At 39.1% G+C, this 18102-nt stretch overlaps 1 protein-coding gene across 5 annotated transcripts in view; it reads left to right on the top strand.

Annotated features, from left to right (window-relative positions):
* Positions 1–18102, top strand: part of KIF14 (kinesin family member 14) — a 114424-nt gene that overhangs the window by 78544 nt on the left and 17778 nt on the right. Inside the window, exons 29-31 of one of the 5 annotated variants that reach the window (XR_006283237.1) lie at positions 6975–7091; positions 10294–10349; positions 11321–17062. The exons of 1 other annotated variant lie outside the window; for it this stretch is intronic. Coding sequence is in view for 2 of the 4 variants with exons in the window: in XM_043520765.1 (XP_043376700.1) it covers positions 6411–6445 (35 nt within the window). In the remaining 2 variants the exon portion in view is untranslated. Of the gene's footprint in view, positions 1–6410; positions 6953–6974; positions 17074–18102 lie in introns of those variants that run through there. 3 more of the 5 variants (XR_006283238.1, XM_043520766.1, XM_043520765.1) reach the window with 3 other exon arrangements.

Here is an 18102-nt window from a genome sequence, read left to right as displayed (position 1 = left end):
AGAGTGAGGGATCGTCCTTTAGGATAGGCTATAGATCCTTGATGATGCGCTGGAGAGGTTTTAGTTGGGGGATGAAGGTGATGGCTAGTGGCATTCTGTTACTTTCTTTGTTGGGCCTGTCCTGTAGTAGGTGACTTCTGGGTACTCTTCTGGCTCTGTCAGTCTGTTTCTTCACTTCAGCAGGTGGGTATTGTAGTTTTAAGAACGCTTGATAGAGATCTTGTTTGTAGGTAAGCAGAGCAGTTAGTAGGTTTCTGGTATAGGGTGATGTTTATGTGACCATCGCTTATTAGCACTCTAGTGTCCAGGAAGTGGATCTCTTGTGTGGACTGGTCCAGGCTGAGGTTGATGGTGGGATGGAAATTGTTAAAATCCTGGTGGAATTCCTCAAAGGCTTCTTTTTCATGGGTCCAGATAATGAAGATGTCATCAGTGTAGCGCAAGTAGAGTAGGGGCGTTAGAGGACGAGAGCTGAGAAAGCATTGTTCTAAGTCAGCCATAAAAATGTTGGCATACTGTGGGGCCATGAGGGTACCCATAGCAGTGTTGCTGACTTGAAGGTATACATTGTCCCCAGCTGTGAAATAGTTGTGGGTGAGAACAAAGTCACAGCCACCCTGTTTGCCATGACATTATCGGGGATACTGTTCCTGATGGCTTGTAGTCCATCTTTGTGTGGAATGTTGGTGTAGAGGGCTTCTACGTCCATACTGGCCAGGAGGGTGTTTTCTGGAAGATCACCAATGGATTGTAGTTTCCTCAGGAAGTCAGTGATATCTCAAAGACAGCTAGGAGTGCTGGTAGTGTGGGGCCTGAGGAGAGAGTCTACATAGCCAGACAGTCCTGCTGTCAGGGTGCCAATGTCTGAGATAATGGGGCATCCAGGATTACCAGGTTAATGGATCTTGGGTAGCAGATAGAATACCACTGGTCAGGGTTCTAGGGGTGTGTCTGTGCAGATTTGTTCCTGTGCTTTTTCAGGGAGTTTCTTGAGCAGATGTAGTTTCTTTTGGTAACCCTCAATGGGATCAGAGGGTAATATCCTGTAGAATGTGGTGGTAGAGAGCTGCCTAGCAGCCTCTCGTTCATATTCCAAACTATTCATGATGGTGACAGCACCTTCTTTATCAGCCTTTTTGATTATGATGTCAGAGTTGTTCCTGAGGCTGTGGATGGCGTTGTGTTCTGCACAGCTGAGGTTATGGGGCAAGTGATGCTGCTTTTCCACAATTTCAAAAACCGCATAAATAACATTCAAAAACCAGTCGGAGAACACTTGAACTTCCCTGGACACAATTACAGACTTAAAAGTCGCAATTCTTCAACAAAAAACTTCAAAAACAGACTCCAACGAGAAACTGCAGATCTGGAATTAATTTGCAAACTGGACACCATTAAATTAGGCTTGAATAAAGACTGGGAGTGGATGGGTCATTACACAAACTAAAAACTATTTCCCCATGCTAATTTTTCCCCTGCTGTTACTCATACCTTCTTGTCAACTGTTTGAAATGGGCCATCCTGATATCACTACAAGTTTTTTTTTTCTCCTGCTGCTAATAGCCCACCTTAATTGATTAGTCTTGTTAGAGTTGGTATGGCAACCCCCATTTTTTCATTCTCTCTCTCTCTCTCTGTATCTATATCTATCTTCCTCCTGTATTTTCCACTGCATGTATCTGATGAAGTGGGTTTTTGCCCATGAAATCTTATGCCCAAATAAATCTGTTAGTCTCTAAGGTGCCACAGGTACTCCTCATTCTTTCTGCTCTTTTTATAATTCTGCTAATGGTAGTACTAATACTTTCCCTTTAACTTCAAGAAAACCTTATTAAAATTACAGACCCTGACATCATCTTAGCTGGTAATAACATGACCTGAGCTGAACTACAGCAAAAAGACATCAAGGGACAAATTAATCTCTGGTGTAACTCCAAAGAAATCAGGGGAGTTAAACCAATCATGATTCTGGCCTACTGTGCCTGAAAAGGCCACTTAAAATTTTTTGACATGTGGACTGTATTTCTGAAGTCAAGTGTTGTGATCTCTCAGGTGTCGATTCATTTTAGCTGGAAGAGAACTCTGAGCATCAACACCAGATTGGTTTCAGGTGCCTCCATATGTATCTTAAAATATTTTGCTTTTTCTCTGTAAAAGTACAGCATGCAAACACATTTATAAAAAGACAGGTTATAATCACACCTTTTATAGAACATTCAGCAAGGTTTTCAAATTAGGGCAAACCATTAATGCACTCACTGATCCCTAAGAATATTGAAGATGAGGTGAATCAGCAAGTTGCAGCTTTACTTTCCTTTGGTTCAGTAATGGCACCCACAGGTAAAAGAGGAGATTACAGCTACTTCATCTCGCCAAATACAACACTAAGCTTTTGTGGACTGGGCTCTGCCTCTTTTTCATTTCATAATATACTGTAAATAGGACTGTTCTATTACTTTTAAAGGCTATCTTTTTCTTTTTTTCTTTCTAAATCAGTAATTCATTGTACCAGCAGCTTCCAGTAAGGACTGTAAGATCATGATGCCAGAAATGGTTGTGTGGGTTTTTTTAAAACAATAGATTGTTCCTGCCACAATGTGTTTGGCACAAAAGGTTCATATTGTGCGTAGTCTCTCGTTTGTTGTTTTCAGCCTTGTCCTCAGAATCAATTCAGTTTTGTTGTTACTGTCAGCCATTTTTAGAAAATGTTATTTTGCGCTCTGTTATATATATTCTCATGAGAGCATTGGAAGCTAGAATGGGAAATGGCATAAAATCCAGTCCATGTTCACATCAATTTGACTTGCAATGAAAAGAGAAGAGAGCCAAAAAGGCGTCCATTCTCCTGAGAGGCTGGCATTTAATGAGCAGAGAGCACCATAAGAAGTGAATCCATTCCTGTGACAAGATAAAGATTGAAATATTACATATATCTTTTTTTGAATGTGATGCCTTTATTCTGAATTACCTGTAATGATTAGATAAGCCCAGGTGAAACCCCAATCAGACTGGTGTTCAGGTAGAGGGGAAGATGTGAAACGGGGAATATCTGAAAAAAGAAATGTTGCTTTTAGAGGGCATTATAAATTTTGTGGCATCTACCTGTAATAAGACAAGTGTTATATGTTGTATTGCAGTATAGTGTGTCCCTTCCAGATATCTCAAGCATGTCACAAATATTACCTAATGAATCTTTACATGGCTTCTATGAGGTATGTATGGTAAATGGTAGGCAACCACTGTGAGTAAATTGAGTTTAATTCTAATATAAGGGGTGGCCAAACTTATTGACCCTCTGAGCTGCATACAACAATTTTCAGAAGTTTGAGAGCCGGCGTGTGCCTGCCAGGGCTCAGGGTTTCAGCCACGCTCCTGCTGAAGCCCCAGGTCCCAGCATGTGCACCCCGCAGAAGCCCCAGGACCCTCCTCTTGCTGGGCTGAAGTCCCTATCCCACCACCCTGCTGCACGTCAGGGATCCAAGCTCCCCCCACCCAGTCTGGTAGGTGGAGAATCATGGGATTGTGGGGGGCTCCACGAGCTGCACTTTAATGGTAAAAGAGCCCCATGTGCCTCGCAAGTCAGTTTGGCTACCCCTGTAATATATAATGTATAGATTCTATTTTAAGAAGAACCTAAGTGAATTAGACTCATAAGACCCATTTTAAAAATGACATAGGTATTTAGGATCCTAAGGGCTTGTCTACGCAAGAAAATTGTGCTGCTTCCAACTATACTGGTACTGTTAAAGTGGTACAAAGGGCCCCTAGTGTGGACATTGTTATAGTAGTAGTATCAAGCTGCTTTATATTGATATGATTATCCTGGTACGAGAAGGGGGAATAAGTTATATCAGTATAAAGCACCCTTATACCATTATTATTGTGTCCACACCAGGGTTTAGAGTGGAATAACTATATTGTTAAATTACTATCGGACCCAGTTATATCAGCATAAACCAAGGCTGTGTAGACCAGGCCTAAATTTGACAAACTAAATCAATTTAAGCCAGGTTTAAACTGAATTGGAGTGTTCATACACAAAGTTGCTGGAGTTTCATGAATTCAGTTTAACATCACACCTTTATTTAAATTGGTGCAACTTTGTGTGTAGACCAGGCCATAGTTATAAAGTAGAATTTCTTTTGCTTCCATAAAGCTCAAGAAATATTCTTTTGCCTGCTCCTTTGGACCTCCCCAAAAGAAATGCAATAACAAATATATCTAACTTCTTTGACATTCATGTTCTTGTATCTTCAACTCAGCTAGTTCATTGTTGTTAAGTACCAGGCCCATGGGACAGATTTGCTTGCTGTAAGATATTTACCCACTATCTGGGATGGGTTCTACAGAATGAAACGTCCATTAAAAATACATTTTTCCCACTAAGGTCTGTTCGGTTTTTAACTTATCCCCACCCTCTATCTTCTTGTCTACCTGCCTAGGCTATAAAACTCCTTGGGCAGGAACAGTTTCTTTTATTTGTCCGTATGCTGCCTAGCACAATGGGAGTTGGATCCTTGTTCAGGGCTGTTATAGTAGCAGTTAAGAACCCTAAAGACAGCGAAGATGTGAGAGTAGCAATCCTGCAACCCCCTACAACAGCTTTGACACCTTTTGGGGTTGGGACCACCACAGTTACAACACCATGAACTTTCAGATGTAAACATTTGAAAAGGTTAAGTTGACCAATTTTAAAGTAGTCTGGCTGTGAAATTGATAAAAATGGACCGTGAATTTGGTAAGGCCCTATATGGACAATAAATGATCCGAAGATGAAATGTGAGGCTGTGAGACTACAACCACATAGAGCTTTGACTCCAGCCACGGGTGGTGAGGACAGAGGGGGTTGGGTAGTACTGCCTCATATAGCTAGGGAAGGGGCCACAGCCATAAGGCAAGAGCACTGCCCCCTACAGATACTGCTAGGCAAAAGTGTCTGGTTCATGGGCTCTGGGTGTGCACACACCCAAGTGGAATACACCTCTGCATCACTTCTCAAAAAACCACAGTTACAGTAAGTAACCTTTTCTTCAGAGTGCTTGAGCCCCTTTACCGTAATGAGACTGGTCAGAGTGAAATCCAGAATGGACTATAGGGAGCCTTTGGCTCTTTTCCCATACAGGGTTAAAGAAAGCTCTGCTGGGTAGGCTGGGGTTTTTTGGGAGGGTAGAGAAAGGGTGGCTGCTGATGTGGCTATTCATATTATGGTTATGGATGTGGAAAAGCTTGATCAAATAGCAAACGCTCTAGTAAGTCAGTATGATGGACTGAAATCTTGGCCATCTGTACTCTCAATTTCAGTAGTGTGTAGTTCTCAGATTAGCCACTAGATGGAGGTGTTTCACAATTCTATGCTAATTACAAGGCCTTTAAGAAGTGTCTGTATTAACCTCCCTCATGGAAGGGAATCTAACCACAACTAAAAGTTAACATTTGTAACATACTTGAAAGCAGCTTCTGTAAAAACCTGTATTTTTATTTTTTATTAGGATGGTTCTTTTCTGTGTATAGTTTTCAAGTAATTACATGGACTAGCAGGGTATACATGGAACAGTCAACTATTAGATGGAAAAATATACTGTATAGAATTTATACTCTGACTACAACAATACGAAAAAAATCCTAGTGCTTTTGCTTTCTATTTTGTTTGTGATCTAACATAATTACTTGACTGTGTATGTCTATAATAATTATGAGAAAACTGTTCACCAGTATCACATCTTTTATCAGATTTCAAAATATTAAGCCTCACTAAACATACAGCCTTCAGTAATGACTTTCCTTGTGATGCTTACATAGCCAGTGTGGTAGGGAAATATTACTAGTTCTGTTTTACAGTTGGGGAAAGTGAAGCAGGGAGAGATGAAGCACTCAATTCAGTAAAGTATTTAAGCACATGCTTAGCTTTAAGCTCTTGCTTAAGTCATCCTTGTTCAATAAAGTGCTTAAGTATGTCCTTCAATAGTTTGCTGTACTGGGGGGGTCTAGGTTTTACCCGCTCACGCAGTAAATCAGTGACAGCTGGAAACAGAACCCAAGAATTCTGGTGACAAATCCATGTTCTAACCACTAGATAACATCCCCCCTGCTAAGAAATAACATAGAGGAGTTTGTGAGCGGTCTTGGACAGGTCACTACTGTAAACAAGAACTTGTTCTAAATGTTTTTTTCCTGGTGAAATAAAAGTTTATAAATGATTGAGTAACACAGGAATATTATGAGCAGAGACAACGGTGTATAAGTCTCACAAGAAAGATTATTACATAGATCTGTATCTTTAGTAACCTTTCCTTTATTCTCTACTTAAACGTAAATTAAGACATCCATTAATTTAACTTTGCATCATAATTAAATAGTCTATCCTTTGGAGCTACAAACGTTTGAGATAAACTGTATGGATCTCTTCACAGCCTCAGCTATTCTCCTCAGGAGATTGAGACTATAAACCGGAAGCAGTCTGCGTAGTTGAAGAGAGCGAGATTCCTCGATTAGTGAGCAATCTGCATTTATCCACATCCTGCCCCTTGAATAAAAGTGGGCCAGAAGTCATCCAACCTGTCAATTACTGTGCTTGCAAAAATTTAGACCAGGGGTTCAGAACCTGAGTTGTTAATTGTATTGTGGTAGTATGGGATTGTTCAAGTATTTTTTGTCTGCATTTAACATCAGTCCTATGAGATGAAAGGGTTAACCAAAGACAGAAATGAAATGAGATTGGCATAAAAAGGTGAATGGCGTTGTGGAATTTCTCTTCTTGAAGGGTCCATTTGCCACTTAATTTGCAGAGTGTTTTGCAGACAGATCAGTAACATGCACAAGTAGATACATGTGTGCACGTCTGGCCCACAAGAACTTTGTCCTGTATTTGTTACTAAATCAAGAGCAGGCACGCTTTTTGGCGCTGATGGTGTAGGGAGAGAATTCCCCACAATTTTTACAGATAATGAATATACTCTGGTCATTCTTCTCCAAAGATGGAATGACCTAACCATACATTAAGTGGTGAGGGCTGTTGTCCGGCTTGTAGGAAAAGAACCCCCCTTAAGGGCTAGATGGCCAGAGACTGCCTTGCTGAAGTGACTTCAGACCAGGTGAGCGTGGGGATGCTGACCCATCTTCCTCCCGGAAGAGAGCAGAGACTGTTTACGTCCACACTGGCGCTGGAAAAGCCCTCTTTTACCTGGACCAGGCAGAGCAGCACCCACCTCCCGCTCGTGGGTGTAGTTAAATACCAGATTTTGTCATGATCTGCTGGTTGTTACCCTAGTTGCTCCTTTCTCAAGGGGCTGGGAAGGACTTTTCCCATCACTGACAGACTGGCCAAGATGAAGTGGGGTTTTCTGCATTCCCCACAATGAGTTGGAGGCTTAGTTGGGGCGGACATGAAACGGGGTTTAGGCTGTGATTGTCAAACTCTATGTAAATGTGGGGCAGATGTTCAATGCAGGTACACTGTAGGGAAGGGATATGTGATCAGGTAAAATGGACTGGTAAAGGATTTAAAGAAGGTATTCTTTAAGGTAATGGAAATGTGGGGGAGGGTGTTGGGGCTACTGTGACTGGTTTGGCAGTAAAAGCCCCCTTAACCATCATTCAACAGTGGGGGTGAGGTCCCAGCAGTGGGTGGGCTGGGGATGAGGATGGTAAAGGGCAGCAGCCTCCCCATTCTTGCTATATGTACATGATTATGAAATTACCTGTGCTGTATGCTTTTTTCTGCTGGGTACTCCCAGACATTTAGGAATAAGGTTGCGGCCTAATTAAACCACATCTAGTGTCTCTGGTCTTCCTTCCAGAATAGCCAGACAATGCTCCAACTTTGTGTCCCTCAGTCGGCATCAGACTGTCTCCCTTTCTCCACAACAGGGTGGGAGGTTGCTACAGTGGGAATCAGACAAATAAAAAAAAGTGTAGCATTTTTCATCTGTAGATCTCAAAGTGCTATACAAAAATGTGTAAATATCTCCATTTTGTAAATGGAGACACTGAGACAGACATTAACTGACTTGCGCACAGTTACACACTGAATCAATGGAAGAACTGGGAATAGAATCCAGGTCTAATGACATCTTTATGAACAGCCCCTGTTACGGGCACAGGTTCTTTAGTTCACTTTTACTCTACAACATCTTCTGATCTTCACTAGGACAATTCTTATGTTGTATACTCATAAGGCTGGCCTATATGTGGTTTTTGTACCAATTTAACAATATCCATTTAGAAACTGATACAAGTTAAACTATTGCAATCCCCCTAGTTTAGACATGATTATAGTGGTACAAAGGTGCTTAAATCAGTATAGCTTATTTCCAGAATCTGTGTATAGAACAGCCCTTAGCTACTATGGTGATGGGTGAAGTAGAAATTATTTATTATATGTATTACCATATTGCCTATGAATCCTTCACATAGATTAGCCCTGCAGTTTAGTTCGAGAGTGGTCTAGTAGTAAGACTAGCACTGGTCCTGGAATTCTGCTATTACAGTACCAGGAACCCCAACACACTATTGTGAACTTCTTCTTTTTGATGGCCCTTTTTTCACTGTATCTGAGACTAGACTTTATTCCATACTATTAGCTTTCAGCAATGGTACAGGAAAGATGAGACTTCAGTGAGATATACAATACATAAAACACATTTATGACACATTGCAGTGGCAATGCTGTGGTGGTAGGTTTAGATGTCCAGAGAATAAAGATAGTTCTATGCTACGTGATATAGGCAACCAATGCTGGGTCCTCAAGGAGCATCTACGCGTCCACAGGAGCCATCTACATCCAGAAGTCTACACATCAGTGATCCACTTTTCTCAAATGCGCGCACACATATGCAAAACATCTCTTTAGAGTGCTTTTCTTCTTCCTTCTAATTTCTCAGCAATCAGATAACTCAGGCTTTCAGAGAGAAAAATCCTCTGGCCTTTTAATATTCGTAAAGAAATCCTTAAACATTTTATATTCTCATTAAAGTAAAATGTATTAGCAGACAATAATGAAAGTTCACAGCATTGGATAAATATTAAATAATATTAAAATAGTTGCTTGGAGGACAGGATCTTGTAGATACACTAAATAACAAAGGAAGTTGGTTAGGACATCAGGGAATAATGTGATTTTTTTGCTGAAAGGCTTCTCTCGTGTTTAGGCTTCTGGATATGAAACCTATGTAATACCAGTATGCTGGTAGTTGGTACTGTCACACAATAATGACCCTAAATATGGATAACAGAAATTCCCTGTTGTGGGAGGTCTGTGTATTCTTATATCTGTTGTGGGGAAGGACTCTGTTGCAAGGAATATTCAATGGGAACTTAACAATTCTGTTGATGATGCGTGAGTCAGATAAGAATCCATTGCTTTCCCATAGCTGCATTGGCTCTGCAGTCACAGCAGGAATAAGAAGTAGTAAAACTTATTTTTGCCGCTAAAAATGCAAGATAGACTGAATACGCACAGGGAGCTGACGTGTTGAGTAAAAGTGCCATTTTTACAGTCACTTTTCTGTTCATAACAGCACTTGAACAGGTCTGCGTTTCTGTAAATCAAAATGTATCAACATTTCCCTTGGGAGCATAGTGCTGTTCTTTTTATAGCCAAAAATGAGGTCAATAAAAGCCATATTCATACTGCATAGTAGTTTATGACTGAGTTATTAGACGCTTGTTAGATTCATCCAATCCTGGAATGCAATGGATCCCCAGTGGCATTATGTTTCTTTGTAAATAAAAAGTAAAAAGCATATATTCCTTTCTGTGTGTGTGTGTACAAGTGTGCATATTTGTACATCTGATCTCCTTTCTATTACTTCTATATTTCCAAATGTTACAATGTTCAGAGCATATTGTTGTACCCTATATTCCCAAGAAGCAAATATCTAGGTTCACATTATCTGTTGATTTTAGTCTGTGGTTCATCTGCTGGAAGCAATATTCTTTGAGTTTTTCATATTTTTTTTATATCATAAATGTATAAGAATTCCTATTTTAGCCAAAAAGCAAGATCAGCTCTTATATTTGGGTCAGGAGGGGGTGTCCTTTAGTATGCTAAGGAACGTCACATGCCACTGCGACAGCTTTGTTAACACAATTCCTTCAGTCTGAGGATATTTTTATTAATTATTTAAATTGAATTAGTGCCCACCATGTGCTATGTATTTTCCAAATACAGAGGAAGATATCATCTCTGCCACAGAGTGCCCAAATTTAAAAAAGATGGGAAAGTGGTGTTAGAGCAGAGTTGAAACTCCTTGGCTTTTCTTCCCAGATCTGCTTCTGATATGATTTTATTCCTAGAAATACCAGCCTCAGGAATGATGATAACCTGAATCGCACCAGCTACCAGTTTGGAGGTGGGTCAAGGAGGCAAAATCTCCCAAACAGTTTGCAGTTTGCTTCTGGAATGTTACTTGCCCTATCTGCTCATCATAGCCATTCATTTCATTTTTAATGTCTTTTTCAGATTCGTCAGACACCATATTATTATCATTTGTTATTTTTATTATGTTAGCACCCAGAGGCCTCAACTGAGATCAGGACCCTATTGTACTAGTTCATGTGTGCCCCCATAGTAGAAGACAGTCCCTGGTCCAAAGAATTTATAATCTAAATAGACTAAGGAGGAGGAAATAGTAGTATTGTTATCCCCATTTTACGGATGAGGAACTGAGGCACAGATTAACTAAGAATTGTTTCCAGGTTTCCTGTTCCAAGTGCAGTGCTTCAATTTCAAGATGATCTTTCCTCTTTGCTATGATGATGTTTCTTAGGTAGTCAGATGGAGGTGCAGAAACTACTTCTCATTCAAATTTTATAGCTAAAGAGGTTGCCTAATTTATTGTACTCCTGTTTAGCCCAACTCTTCACCTCCCCCTATAACACTTACTTTCTAAACCCTTGTCAGCAATTACTCTGAGATATTCACAAGCGTAATTCTCTTCAAAGATACTGGTTAAATGCCAAAATTGAGATCAGATACTTGAGTGCATCTTGAGAGCAGTAATAATATTTAAAGAGTGCCAGGAGCGTGCTGTACATGACATGGAAGAAGACACAAAGGGATAAATGCATTAGACAGAACAATACTTGAAGTTGAACCTATGGCTTATTATAGCAGAGACCCAATTCTATTTTCAGTTTGAATAAAGGGGTGCAACTCCAATTCTGGGCTCTGTCTTAAGCAGCTGGGACTGAATAGATGACTGCAGCTCTCACCTTGGCTAGGAGAGGAAACTAGTGAGTTAGAGGTGATCACTTGTTGTTCCGGGTCCCTCTTGCCATCATACATGCTCTCTCTAATTTGTTCCTCTCTCCATGCTTTAAGTGCTTCACAGCAGGGAGAGGCAGATGTAACCTCAGTTCCTGTCCCCAAAACTGGCCTTCTAACCAGACCACAGAGGTACAGCAAGTCATGACAGAAGTGGATTTTAACAGGGTAAACTTGAGACAGATGGAGATGGCCTGCAAAGATGCCAGATGGGAGAAGCAGAGCTGCCATCCATACCCCGGAGACAGACACTAAAGGGAGGAAGAAAGCGTATTGTCTAGGTCCCCCCACGACACATGGATGAGCAAACAGGCCATGGAGCTGAGAGCATGACAAAAGGTAAGGCGGTGCCAATGCTTTTTGTGGTGATGGTTGTGCTACCTGACGAGTCTTCAACAGGACCCACAGAAGTGCCTGCAAACATTACACTGTGTATTTGAGTAGATCCCAAACTCTGAAATTTGGGGGTTCTCCTTGCTACCATGCAATGTGTATCTTCACAATGCAGAGGTATGTACTGTGCGCTTCTGATATATTTTTTGCCACTATTATTGTTGTGATAAATCAACGTTACATATTGAGATGATATCGCGTATTGCATGTTGGATCTAATGGAGTTTTGGCCTGGTAGGAGAGATGATTTAAGATTAGCCTGAAAACTGGGTCAGTTCTGAGGTCCTGATAATTTGAGACATTTGTATTAATAAAAACCTAAAATTCACTAGGATGCATAAACAACTCTCCAGTGCCTGGCTCTTATGTGGAGTATTGTTTCTGTGTAAATGGTACAAATGTTGCTGACCATGATCTGTGCTATTTTACAGTAATTTTTCACCATCTTCAATTTGCTGGTGTATCAGTACATGCTGTATACAGTGCTAGTGTTGATGCTATGTAAATAATAGGAATTATCAGCTAAAGCATGTGTTGAAGTTCTATAAATTGCAGGAATATTGGAAAGTACCCATGCAATTCTGTGGAAACCAGGGCAACCCTCCAAATACTGCCACAGGACTCTAGCGCCATTACAACATATGTACTCGTTTACTCATATAAGGAATGATAGCTGAATAAAGGAGGACATGGTAAGTTACAGACTTATTATAGATGGGGGAGATTTTTAAAAGTAGCAAAGGTATTTAGGACCACAAGTCACATCAAAAGTTAAGGGGACTTGTGCTTCAAGATCCCTTTTGTGCTTTTGGAAAATCTCCTTCTATTTTAAACATGACACTTCAGAGATATTCATAAAGTGCATTTAATCCTTCCACGTGTGATCTCAAGCATCCAGGCTTCTGCCTAAGTGCTTTCCTTGATACTCGACATCAAGCTTGTCAACACAGGGCTGAAATCTGTTCCATGCAGCACAGCAGCAGAGGGCACAGGGGCTCTGAGTTTATAACAGTCTCTATTCCTTACTCTGAGTTCTGAGCCCATTCTGACTCTTATTACAGTTCATGGAAGTCTTTACCTTATTGTCCTGGAACTACATGAAGAACTTATGTGCGCATTGCATCAGTGTATGGCCCAATGGTTGCAAGATAGAAATATGTTTACAATAATTTTCTTTTGGGACTCTGATTTATAACATTAGAACATCATTAAGGTCCTGATGCTGCAATTGGCCTGGCGTGGGCGGACCCAGGGTCAGCATAGGAAGGGCCTAAATCACATTAATGATGGGGAAATTAGGGAGCAAGCCAACAAAAGATGGGGCTGCCTGCATGAATGGTACTTAAAGTGAACCAGTGTGCCATAATTGGGTTCTGAGTAAACATCAGGTGGTTAGTTCAAAACCTGCTTACGTATCAGTGTTGAGCCTAGTATGTGTATGGTCACTGTGGATGGGTGTCCTTTTAAATCCTTGGTGCAGAACGTAATTCCCATTCATATCAGCGTTAACATTAATGGGAAGTACACGCACATGTTAAGGAGAAAACAGACCCACCATTATCTAACACATTCAGTTATGATTTGGTTGATACTGTTGGTAGGTAATTCTGTATATTTTGTGGCATAATTTTCATAGCATGATTCTAGTGTGTTAATGTTTTACATAGTTCTAGGAGGGTGGGTTTTTTCAATGACGCTGTCAGAGCTTAACTATTGCATTGGCTACACTAAAGGTTAGATTGCATTTCAATAGCAATAAACAGATGGGAATTTTGGTTGTCTAAAATGAGTATCTGTAGAATGGCTTACAACAGAAGGCAGAGGTAGAATGTGATCCTTTCATTTAGAATGATACAAAACATTTTAGTAATTGAAATTTTAACGGAAAATAAGATATCCGAAAAGAAAAGCCTGTGGCTGTTTTAACTGTTACTTCTATTATTTTTACATTCCCAACTAATTTTAATTTTAATAAAGTAAACAACACACTGTCCCTCTGACATTTTCCTCAGATGAACAATTTTTCAAGAGGATTACAGGGCTGAGTAGTCCGTTTTTGAGAGGTGGAGTATGGTTTAGTTGGTGGGCCTGCTGTGATTGGAATTGATTAATGGGTGTTGTGATAAGCATGGAAACAGATCAGTGGCAGCTTATCCTGCTTTCAGCTGTCACAGCTGTGCCTCTTCACTCTTCTTCTAGCCCTATAACACTCCCTGGCAGCCTTTAAAGTACCTCCTTCCCTGTGGAATTTCTGCAAATCATTTACTCAGATGCCAAGATACCACAGAAGCAGCTGGTTCTGAGAAAAATTTGTTCAGGCTTACATATTTGTGGATAAGAATATTACTTAGGAGAATCTCTTCCTATAGAAATAGAAAACATGAAGTGTCATACCCTCCAGAGCAGGTCAAACTATATTTCTAGTGGGCTGATGCACTCCTAGTCCAACAATTTTCAACGTTGCCACACTGAGTTTACTAGCAAGTTGACTAAATAATGTCACTGTTCCTGCTTGACAGGCACTGTAAAAAATCACTGAAAGTTAATTTTATTGTTAATGGCTTGATAGAAATAACATTACAACCTTATTAAATCCTTCTAGCTGCCATTTCTGAAGCAATGTTCAGTAAGTTTTATAACTTCTTCACAACTTGACATTTTGAATGTAGTGGGACAATATTTGCTTGCTTTATTTGTTGTGAACTTTGGCCAGTAAAACCATCATATAAGTCCCGGTAAATGGCTAAGTTTATTGTGGCGTATGAAAAGGCAGAATTAGGTGAGTGAGAGCTAGAAATCAGGGTAAGGACCTGAGTCTGCAATATACAGTTGCTTATCTTCACTCATGTGAGTAGTCCCGTTGACTTCACTGGGACTACTTAGGTGACTAAAGCATGCGTAAGTGTTTGCAGGAATGGGGCCTAAGAGTCTCAGTGAGCCTTTCTTATTGGCCTTGCCCCCAAAAAGGATTGAGGAGCATGAATAAAATATGTAACTGAATAAGCATCAAATATGAGAGTAATTGTAGCATTGTTCTGTATTCGTTACACTTCAGCCTTGTTAGTATTTACATAGTAAATAATAGTTTGCAGGTGAAATACTTGGGAGTGATGCAATAATTTGATTTAATATTTTAAATTGCTGAGCTCTTGTGATCCTTCCCTTGTGGATTCAAATTTACCAAGAAATGCACACTTTTTAAAAAGGAATGCTTTTGCATAAATCTGGGTAGGTTAAAATTTGATTTAAAAGCAAATGATGCAAAATAAAAAGGCACTAATTTTTGAATGAATGGATTTTGATATTCAGTCTGTAACTAATTTATCTACTCAGAGTTTGGGATAGTCATGTACATGAGTACATATAAGGGATTTCTTACAAATCTATTTATTTAAGAGATATTTGGTAATTTTCCATTGCATGTGCATGTTCTGGTTGTACTTGGATTGGTTGTTTATAAATGACCAACACACATTTAGTGGAAAACTACTTCTCCAACAAACAAATACATTTTCTTAACTTTTTCATTTAAAAAAATTACTGAGAGGAGCATATTTAAGGATCTTTTGTTTTAAATTCATACTATTTATTTATTCTGCAATTTTACCGTGTGTTAGCTATATCTTGTAATGCCTCGTGTCATACAAAAGCAAACAAAGTCATGTTACATTAATGACTTGTCTGAGATCATATGACTGACTGGCTATAATTCCATGCCCCTTTGCTATAAAAAACATGACCCTGAATCTTAAACAGCTTTTGAATAAAAGCACCTAAAATTATGATATGGTAACAAAGTTCACGGTATTTATAAATTTGCTATTTCAGTTATTTTCATTTACTGGTTTGAACTTCAATTGTCATTTGATTTTTACCTGATATTTTTAATACATGTTTAAAGTCGCACACAATTTTTTTTTCCGGAGTGTACACATGATTAAAATAGCAGACAGAATTATTTTTCCTAGCTTAAATGTAAACAACAGCAAAAACTTATTTTACTGTAATAGGAATTAAATATTTGTAAAGAATTGCTTAATTTGTTAGGTACTCAATTTCAGGTCCATTCAGGAACACCTTGTTTGCACAACAACCTAGTGTTGCTAAAGAATGTGTTAAATGAAGATTTTAGTCAAAATGTGACACAAGTGATAGTGAATTTGATCAAATGTTATTCACATGAAATGTGAATGTGTGGTTTTCTACATTTTGATCCCTTCATGGGGGGCAGGTTCTTTATGGCTTCAGCATGCACTTTTGTCCTTCCTGTGATTTCTTATTTCAGGCTTGATAGAGAAAGCCTCCACTGTTGTATCATTTCCTTCAGTGCTAACAGCTTTTATTCTCTTCAACAAGTGTTTACAGAAAAGTGTTGATGCTTATTAATCTGTTTCTTGTCTTACAAATGTGCTTATGCATGATTTGTGGTAAAATTGGCATTTCTGACAGCTCTCAATGTAATCTGCACAGCACTACAAGATTGTTACATTGAGCAGACGTGGCTTGGAGTTGTTATTCTTTGTAATTACCATCATTAAGTGAAAGCATGTGTCAATCAACTTTGTACTTTAAACATACCAATCATTTGCAAGAATCTTGCATCTGTATTTCAAATATAAATATAAAATATTCTGTTGGTTTTAATTTTAATGTGATATTGTATTAAACATACAAATACTCGAAAGAATGCTACAGTAACAAATCAACAGGTTCAATAAAAGGCCTCATTTTGGGGTCATTTGATTATCATTATTTATTTATTTATTTATTATATAGACATGTCCTGCCTTTGCTGCAATAGAAGTGGGTATTTGCATCTAATTTTAACTGCTGTTGTTTACTCTCTGCTACATATCCTCAAATTTACTGTGTTTCTCCAACTATAGAATTTGACTGCTCATTTTTTTTCAGGGTCCTCTCAATGAGTCTCTCACCCAATATCTTCTAGAATTTTTTTTCAAAGTCTGATTGGGGGCGGGGGGAGGGAGAAGTAGTAGTATCAGTAGATTAAGATACTGTATTTTGGGCACTAATGCCTAATTCATTACCATTGCTCAGTGCCCTCTCTCAGCTTTTTAGGTGCGATCTTTCTCCCACTGAACTCAGTAGGAAAGCCTTGTTTGTAAGCCGGATCAAGGCATGAAACTACAATTTGAGTGGCTGAAAGCAAACATATCTCTTATGACACAACAAATGACATTAAAGGTTTGACTTAAAACTCCTTTGCTTTTGTGAGTTTGATTTTTCTCTTGTCCTTTGCCCTTACCACATTCTACCTACTATATGTATGGCAAGGGCCTGAGGTCAGTACATCATGCAATCCACCATGAGCCTTATCCTGTGCTGAGCACCTTCAGCTCAGGACCAAGCACGATCAAGTTGTGCATGAGCAACCATAACTAGTTTAACATGAAGTGGGACGGTGCTAAATTTGTAAGGGACACTTTAGCCTGTAGGTTTCTAATAGAGTAGTTATTCTGCATTTGTATTTTAATGATATCACTCAAAATACTGATTTCATTAATGTGTGTTCCATATACTGCAAGGTATAAAATAACATAACACATTACATAACATCTTACAGCGGAGTATGTAACCCATTATAGAAGCTTAATTTTATTATTTATTTGTTGAAAGGTTATCCTGTTGCAGAAAGAAAGAAGACCAATACTGTACTAAGGCAAACAGCTTTTCTTTGATCTCAGAGAGAGATATCAATAACCTTTCAATAGAGACAGAATATACTGTGGCTCTGCAAAGGAGGATATATCCATAGATAAAAGGTATCCTACAGTGAATGGTCCATATTAGGCTGAAATTCAAGGGATACAATAGCTAAGCCAAAGAAGTTTAGTCATTGGAGAATTGTGGAAAAAATATTCTGTATGAATAGATTTTTAAGGTCATAAGAGACCATTATGATCAGCCAGTCTGACTTTCTGCTTAACACAGGCCAAAGCTTCTGCTTGAATTAGAACATATCTTTTTATAAAGACATCTAATTTTGATTTAAAGACTTCAAGTGAGAGAGAATCTTAAGATTAACTCCCCTTACAGTTAAAACTTTGAATTTTATTTCCAGTTTGAATTTGTCTAGCTTCAACTTTTGCTCCTTAGATCTTGTTATGCCTTTATCTGATAAGTTAAAGAGACCTCTATTATCAGCCCTTCTCTGCTTTATCTGTATCTGTCTTAGTACCACTGTTGAACATTGTGTAACTACTGTCTTGGGTCCTTCAGTGAATAATGTTACGTATGTTTAGCCATTGGAGTCTGGAGCTTCATCTGAACATAGATTGTTCATTGGATATTGATATTCTAAATCTTAGGGAGTGAAGAGCCAGGGCCGTTGCAGCTGAAATCATTGGCTAGGAAGTCCATTCAGAATTTGAAAGCTAGAATGAGGCATATTGGAAGAACAAATGCTTAAGAGCTAGAAAATGGCT

The sequence above is a fragment of the Chelonia mydas genome, chromosome 8 (genome assembly GCF_015237465.2).
Source record: "Chelonia mydas isolate rCheMyd1 chromosome 8, rCheMyd1.pri.v2, whole genome shotgun sequence".
NCBI classification, from domain to species: domain Eukaryota; kingdom Metazoa; phylum Chordata; order Testudines; family Cheloniidae; genus Chelonia; species Chelonia mydas.
This window is presented reverse-complemented; position numbering and strand designations above follow the sequence as displayed.